At 42.9% G+C, this 8,687-nt stretch overlaps 1 protein-coding gene across 1 annotated transcript in view; it reads left to right on the top strand.

Annotated features, from left to right (window-relative positions):
- Positions 1-5,719: 5,719 nt before the first annotated feature.
- The window catches only part of TAF3 (TATA-box binding protein associated factor 3), a 171,136-nt gene continuing 168,168 nt past the window's right edge, over positions 5,720-8,687 (top strand). The window contains exon 1 of the mRNA XM_030216145.1: positions 5,720-6,159. Coding sequence (XP_030072005.1) covers positions 5,994-6,159 — 166 coding nt within the window. The 5' untranslated portion in view covers positions 5,720-5,993. The remainder of the gene's footprint in view (positions 6,160-8,687) is intronic.

Genomic DNA, 8,687 nt, shown 5'->3' with positions numbered 1-8,687 from the left:
TTTAATGGGTGTTTAATGACTTTTGCAGGGAGGCGATAAAAAAAATCTACATTCCAAAACATGTCACCAAGTCTTAAATTTCTCTCAGACATCTTGGGAAAATTATTTCTGTTTTCTAGATTTTTGCTCTTCTTTTATGTACACTACTACAACAGGAAGCAGAATGGTGGGAGCATGGTTGGCAATAACTTTTCAGATGTGGATACAGTAAGGAAAGGCCGCTTTTATATTAAAACTGAAAACAGTGGAGAAATCGGGAGCAGCAGCAGCTGACCAAAATGTCTTGGAAATCATCCAGGGAACAAATAATACAGGAAAATGCAGCCAAACAATCATAGAAAATGTAATTCATAATATGTTCTGTTCCTACTGTACATCTTTCATTGTGATGAAGGTCCTGTATTAGGATCAGTATTAGATCATGGATTACAGTTTTTATGATAGAAATAAAACAAAAGAAAATAGTGATACTTTTTTTTTTTTTTGCACCAAGCATTGAAAGGCAATGCTGCTTTCAGGTCAGTTATGAGCAAAAGATGACAAAATTTAAAATATATAGTGAGACATGAAAAGCATTCCGATGACAGTCTAGGGGGAGGAATAACGGAGGAAGAGGTGGATGGATAATCAGAAGGTAACAAAAGGAAATGTTATGATTTGTATTGTGATAGGAAATCCAGGAAACCTCCATTTAGAAATCTTAACAAACTGACATTTGTTATACTAAACAAGAAGATATAAACCTATTTAGTGGCGCAAGGTTCATTGCTATCTCAGTTTAAAAACCTGAAACTTTTATAATATGGATGCTAAGTAAAGTAGTGGTGCTCAACCAGTCAGGTATTCAGGATATACACAATGAAATAGAGTTGCTTGCACTGCCTTTCGGTATCCTGAAAATACAACTGGCTGGATATACCCTGATAACTGAGTTGAGAAGCACTGAGGTAAAGGACTGGAGGAGGATTATAAAAATATCAGGAATAGAAGATCATTTGGAGGCAAGACGTTCAGGGACCAAAGTAGTAAACTGTGCAGTTTAACGCACACACAACAGTAATTTTTATACCTAGTGCAGTAAACAAATTGCAAATTTGTGCTTGAAAAATGCACTACAATTCACACGGCTCAGTGGGACAGTGTAAGTAGAGACATAACAATATTCTGTTAGCGTAGTACTCTGGAGATTGTAAGCATGCCTCTTACATGAGTTTCTACTTCCTTATCTATGTTTACTACTAAACTGAAACCAGGTTGAATTTATCTTGTTGGGCAGACTGGATGGACCATACAGGTCTTTATCTGCCATCATCTACTATTTTACTATAATAAAATTTGGCTGATTGATCACAACCACGCTTGAGTGCAGCCAGGTCTGTTGAATCTAATTCTCTCTCTCTCTCATCTATCTATATATATATAGATATCTATATATATATAGATATTTATATATAGATATCTATAGATATCTATATATATATATATATATATATATATATATATTCCTGTAGAAACTTTGTGGTGACTACTTCACTGTCATGGTAAATTTCGATATTTATTTATATATATATATATATCGAACCTTACCATGACACTGAAGTAGTCACCACAAAGTTTCTACAGGAACATTATGCCATTATCAAAGGAAATTCCGGAAGAGATGAGAAAAAAAATGTTAAAATATATCAGTCTGGAAAGGGTTACAAGGCTTTTGGGGCTGCACTGCACTAGAATGAGAGCCATATCAATCTATTTGTTCCCATGATATAACTGAATTCTATTATTCTGTCTCTGTTGAAATTTATGCCACATTGAACCCGACTTTTGGGATATTGTGTGATATAAATGTAAAAAAAAAAAAATCCTTTATTCTCCATCTTTGAAGACACTGCCTAACTGTTGGATAGTGATCGCACAAGGAAAGCAAGTTTGGGGCCAGTGAAGGCTGACCTAAAATAACCTGTTCCTTAGCTGGGCCCTAGTATTACCATTGAAAATGCAACCATACCATGCCTCTTTGGTTATGTTCCACTAATGATTAACTAGCTTCCAACACAGATGGAAAAAGAAAAGGGCACTTTCCTGTGTAACACAGCCAGCTGCAAACTATGCCAAAACATTTCACAAGACCCCACAGTCATTCACAAAGGAAAAATATTCAACATAAAGGACTATTTTACATGCTCATCTTCCAATATGGTATATATCATTCAGTGTAAGAAATGTAACGAAGGATGCTATATTGGAGAAACAGGCCAGATGCTTAAGACAAGATTCAATCTACACAGACATCACATGAAAATAGCCGGTGCCAGTCAGGCCCCCACCCCTGTGGGCCAACATTTCACAAGACCAGAACACTGCACCAGTGATTTCACAGTAAGAATTCTGAAAGGTAATTTTAAAACAATACAGGAACGTAAGACCTTTGAAATAAGAATGATTGAATATTTTGACACCCAACAAACAGGACTTAATAAGGATCTGGGTTTTCTAACTCATTATAAAACATAAAGCTGTATTTCTCTGTTTATTACCCTCCTCTCACCTACCAACACCCATTCTGTTAGAATATCAATGAAATGCTTTGATGTCCCCATGCATACCCCACCCTCCCACTCTGTCAGACAGTCAAAGTAATGCTTTGATGTTTCTCTCATATATACTATCTGCTACCTCATTTGCTTATTTCCGATCTGAGGAAGAAGGGCAACCTTCGAAAGCTAATCAAGAAATGTATTAAGTTATGTCCAATAAAAAAAGGTATCATCTTATTTTCTTTTCCATGTTTTATTTTGTTTGATTTCTATTGATAACCTTTAAGAGTGGACTAACACGGCTACCACACCTCTCAACTTGAAAGGATTATATAAACTTAGGATGCATGACTATGGACAGAAACATACACTTATTCACTCAATATCACAATTCTTCATCTACAGCCACAAAACAACCTTTTAGGGCAGATAGTGTTCACAATGAGTGCCTTTTATTATCGACCAGATATAGGAGTTTTCGGTTTTGGCACAGTCTAAGTAATCACAAGACCAAAATAAGAAAACCAATGGGATGCATTAGGGGCTTATAGCCCATTTATGTTTAAACAAAAGAGATCTGCATGAAAAAAAATATTTTTATTTTGACTTAAAAAAACACTTGCCCTACTACTACTTATCATTTCTATAGCGCTACTAGATGTACGCAGCGTTATACACTTGAACATGAAGAGACAGTCCCTGCTCGACAGAGGTGAAACATGTTCAAAACAGAATAATCAATTTGTGTATCTAAAAGGTAAAACTGCTACAAAACTGATGAAGAGGTGATTCCATGTGCCCAATGAAAGGAGAGTTTAATTCTACTGCCATTTAATTTCACTATATTCCATCATTTTTATAACACCAGGCTTTTCCAAAGGCATTTATAACAAGAGATACGATGAACCCATCAGGAAACAGGATATCCTCACTGAAATCTGACCATCTGTATTGTGTAGAACTGAAGAAAAATGAACACAAACTACAATTGCTGTTTCTATAATAATTGTGAAGCTGTTTTAGTGATATTCAGTTGTTATTTCTTTTCTCCTCCACCTTTTAAGGCACTGCCTATTCAACTGCAACAACTTTAGACTTGTTACAGCTGGACTAACATTAAAGAACGATAACGAGGAAGCAGCAGCTCATAGGTTTGACTGCTTTGTTTTGAGTGTATGGCAATGACGACCGCGTGGGGGAGTGGAAACAGAGATTAACCAAATTGGCTTCCTTGTTTACAGTGGACTAGATAGGTTCACTTCCACTCTTGTCTGTTAAACCTCCTTGCAGCAGTTCATAGGTTTGCTTGCTGTGATTTGAGTGTATGGCAATGACGACCGTGTGGGGGAGAGGAAACAGAGATTAACCAAATTGGCTTCCTTGTTTACAGTGAACTAGATAGGTTCACTTCCACTCTTGTCTATTAAACCTCCTTGCAACAGCTCATAGGTTTGCTTGCTGTGATTTGAGTGTATGGCAATGACGGCCGATTAACCAAATTGGCTTCCTTGTTTACAGTGGACTAGATAGGTTCACTTCCACTCTTGTCTATTAAACCTCCTTGCAGCAGCTCATAGGTTTGCTTGCTGTGATTTGAGTGTATGGCAATGACGGCCGCGTGGGGGAGAGGAAACAGAGATTAACCAATTTGGCTTCCTTGTTTACAGTGGACTAGATAGGTTCACTTCCACTCTTGTCTATTAAACCTCCTTGCAGCAGCTCATAGGTTTGACTGCTTTGTTTTGAGTGTATGGCAATGACGACCGCGTGGGGGAGCGGAAACAGAGATTAACCAAATTGGCTTCCTTGCTTACAGTGGACTAGATAGGTTCACTTCCACTCTTGTCTATTAAACCTCCTTGCAGCAGCTCATAGGTTTGACTGCTTTGTTTTGAGTGTATGGCAATGACGACCGCGTGGGGGAGCGGAAACAGAGATTAACCAAATTGGCTTCCTTGCTTACAGTGGACTAGATAGGTTCACTTCCACTCTTGTCTATTAAACCTCCTTGTAGCAGCTCATAGGTTCGCTTGCTGTTTTTCGAGTGTATGGCAATGGCGGCCGCGTGGGAGAGTGGAAACAGAGATTAACCAAATTGGCTTCCTTGCTTACAGTGGACTAGATAGGTTCACTTCCACTCTTGTCTATTAAAGCTCCTTGCTGCAGCTCATAGGTTCGCTTGCTGGGATTTGAGTGTATGGCAATGATGGCCGCGTGGGGGAGAGGAAACAGAGATTAACCAAATTGGCTTCCTTGCTTACAGTGGACTAGATAGGTTCACTTCCACTCTTGTCTATTAAACCTCCTTGCAGCAGCTCATAGGTTTGCTTGCTGGGATTTGAGTGTATGGCAATGGCGGCCGCGTGGGGGAGTGGAAACAGAGATTAACCAAATTGGCTTCCTTGCTTACAGTGGACTAGATAGGTTCACTTCCACTCTTGTCTATTAAACCTCCTTGCAGCAGCTCATAGGTTTGACTGCTTTGTTTTGAGTGTATGGCAATGACGACCGCGTGGGGGAGCGGAAACAGAGATTAACCAAATTGGCTTCCTTGCTTACAGTGGACTAGATAGGTTCACTTCCACTCTTGTCTATTAAACCTCCTTGTAGCAGCTCATAGGTTCGCTTGCTGTTTTTCGAGTGTATGGCAATGGCGGCCGCGTGGGAGAGTGGAAACAGAGATTAACCAAATTGGCTTCCTTGCTTACAGTGGACTAGATAGGTTCACTTCCACTCTTGTCTATTAAAGCTCCTTGCTGCAGCTCATAGGTTCGCTTGCTGGGATTTGAGTGTATGGCAATGATGGCCGCGTGGGGGAGAGGAAACAGAGATTAACCAAATTGGCTTCCTTGCTTACAGTGGACTAGATAGGTTCACTTCCACTCTTGTCTATTAAACCTCCTTGCAGCAGCTCATAGGTTTGCTTGCTGGGATTTGAGTGTATGGCAATGACGGCCGCGTGGGGGAGTGGAAACAGAGATTAACCAAATTGGCTTCCTTGCTTACAGTGGACTAGATAGGCTCACTTCCACTCCTCCTCGGAAGAAAATGCGTCGCTGCTCCTGTCGGGCCACCGTACAGCGTACTACTCTCGCGCGGGGAGGGGGGGGAGAGCTTCCGGCTCGAGTCGCCTTTGATCGTCCTACGTCACGTCCTGTACAGCCCCAGTCACTATAGCGACCGAGAGTCTACCCTCCCGCGCCAGTGCTCCTCGCGCTGCCAGGGGCGCGTCACGGCCTGTACTGCCCCCCTGAATCGTCGGTCCGCGTGAGAGAGGGCGGGGTTTCTGCGGCTCCGCCCCCCTCCCATCGAGCTACTCGGCGATGTCCTGGCACGGTCTTCCGAGTTCTTCTGCCGGGACGATAATGGCGGCGGCGTCGTCGTCGAGGAGAGCGCGGGAGGCGCCCTGGGTTTGAAGGCGCGCGCGAGCCCGGACCATGAGGACGACGGGCGGCCATGTGTGAGAGTTACTCGCGCTCGCTGCTGCGCGTGTCGGTGGCGCAGGTGTGTCAGGCGCTAGGATGGGACTCGGTGCAACTCACCGCCTGCGACCTGCTCACCGACGTCCTGCAGCGCTACCTGCAACAGCTGGCCCGGGGCTGCCACCGCTACTCGGAGCTGTGTGAGTACGGGGCGGGGGAGGCTGCGCAATGTTTACATACTGCCCCCCCTCCTCTAACGAGGCCCTCCCCCCCCTAATGTCTGGCCTCCTTCCGTGTAGTCCCAGTGTTGACAATCGGATTTCCATGTGATGATTACTACTACTATTTATCACTTCTATAGCGCTACAAGGCGTACGCAGCGCTGCACAAACATAGAAGAAAGACAGTCCCTGCTCAAAGAGCTATGTAATAAAAGTGAGCCAAGTATAGGACAATCAAGCCATTGTGACATCACTGATGAGGTTGGCTCTTATTGGTGGACTGAGGCATTATGACATCACAATATTAGCTCTGGTTACAAGAGACTACTACTACTACTATTTAGCATTTCTATAGCGCTACAAGGCGTACTCAGCGCTGCACAAACATAGAAGAAAGACAGTCCCTGCTCAAAGAGCTATGTAATAAAAGTGAGCCAAGTATAGGACAATCAAGCCATTGTGACATCACTGATGAGGTTGGCTCTTATTGGTGGCCTGAGGCATTATGACATCACAATATTAGCTCTGGTTACAAGAGACTACTACTACTACTATTTAGCATTTCTATAGTGCTACAAGGCATACGCAGCGCTGCACAAACATAGAAGAAAGACAGTCCCTGCTCAACGAGCTTACAATCTAGTAGACAAAAAATAAAGCAAACAATTAATGTGTAGAGGAAAGAGGAGAGGAGGGTAGGTGGAGGCGAGTGGATACAAGTGGTTACGAGTCAAAAGCAATGTTAAAGAGCTGGGCTTTCAGTCTAGATTTAAAGGTGGCCAAGGATGGGGCAAGACGAAAGACAGTCCCTGCTCAAAGAGCTTACAATCTAATAGACAAAAATAAAGCAAACAAAGTAATTAATTTGTAGAGGAGAGAGGAGAGGAGGGTAGGTGGAGGCAAGTGGATACAAGTGGTTACGAGTCAAAAGCAATGTTAAAGAGGTGGGCTTTCAATCTAGATTTAAAAGTGGCCAAGGATGGGGCAAGACGAAAGACAGTCCCTGCTCAAAGAGCTTACAATCTAATAGACAAAAAATAAATAAAGTAAGCAAATCAAATCAATTAATGTGTACAGGAAGGAAGAGAGGAGGGTAGGTGGAGGCGAGTGGATACAAGTGGTTACGAGTCAAAAGCAATGTTAAAGAGGTGGGCTTTCAGTCTAGATTTAAAAGTGGCCAAGGATGGGGCAAGACGAAAGACAGTCCCTGCTCAAAGAGCTTACAATCTAATAGACAAAAAATAAAGTAAGCAAATCAATTAATGTGTACAGGAAGGAGGAGAGGAGGGTAGGTGGAGGCGAGTGGTTACGAGTCAAAAGCAATGTTAAAGAGGTGGGCTTTCAATCTAGATTTAAAGGTGGCCAAGGATGTGGCAAGACGAAAGACAGTCCCTTCTCAAAGAGCTTACAATCTAATAGACAAAAAATAAAGCAAACAAATCAATGAATGTGCAGAGGAAAGAGGAGAGGGGAGGGTAGGTGGAGGCGAGTGGTTACGAGTCAAAAGCACTGCAATATCCCTTATGGCTGCAGATGTCACCTATATGTTAACATTGCTTTTGACTCGCAACCACTTGTAACCACTGGCCTCCACCTACCCTCCTCTCCTCCTTCCTGTACACATTAATTGATTTGATTTGCTTACTTTATTTTTGTTATATTTGTACCCCGCGCTTTCCCACTCATGGCAGGCTCAATGCAGCTTACATGGGGCAATGGAGGGTTAAGGGACGGAGGCAGTTCCTGCGGGGTTCCCGCGGGGATGGAAGCAGTTCCTGCGGGGTTCCCGCGGGGATGGAAGCAGTTCTGCGGGGTTCCCGCGGGGACGGAGGCAGTTCTGTGGGCTTCCCGTGGAAGTGTAAGCTGCACCTGCACCAGCCTCTCATCTACCGAATACCAATTTATTTGAGTGCTGTCTCCTCCTCCTCCTCCTCTTCTTCCTTGCTTTAACAGCATAAATGTGGAAAGTCTTCCATTAAGGAGGTGGAAGAGTCACAAATGATGACGGAATTCAAAAAGGCATGGGATGAAAACAGAGGATCTCTAATTAGAAAATAGAAGTTATATAAAAGCTAACCTTAAATGGCTGCATGTGTGTGGATGTGTCAAGTGACGCTTAGATGGCGACTCTGGCTGTGATGAACTAGGGCTGATACCTGGCAGACTTGTATGGTCTGTGTCTCATACATGGCAATCTGGTGTAGGAGGGGCTGGAAAGGGCTTAGACAGCAACTTCAGTGGCTGGAACATGAGGACAGTACTGGACAGACTTTTACGGTCTGTGTCCCACAAATGAGAACATGAATAGGCTGGAGTGGGCTTCGATGGCAACTCCAGCATTTGAAACATAAGGATGGGGCCAGATAGACTTCTGTGGTCTTTGTTCCAGAAACACGAAAGAAAGACCATAATCAAGTATATAATATCACACTCGTTGATTTAATGATGAATTAATCATGAGTGTGACTATTGGGCAGAGTGGATGGACCGTTCAGGTCTATTTGCTG

Source organism: Microcaecilia unicolor, chromosome 10 (assembly GCF_901765095.1).
Source record: "Microcaecilia unicolor chromosome 10, aMicUni1.1, whole genome shotgun sequence".
In the NCBI taxonomy this organism is placed as follows: Eukaryota; Metazoa; Chordata; class Amphibia; order Gymnophiona; family Siphonopidae; genus Microcaecilia; species Microcaecilia unicolor.
The sequence above is the reverse complement of the archived record's forward strand: the minus strand, read 5'-3'. Positions and strand labels throughout refer to the sequence as shown.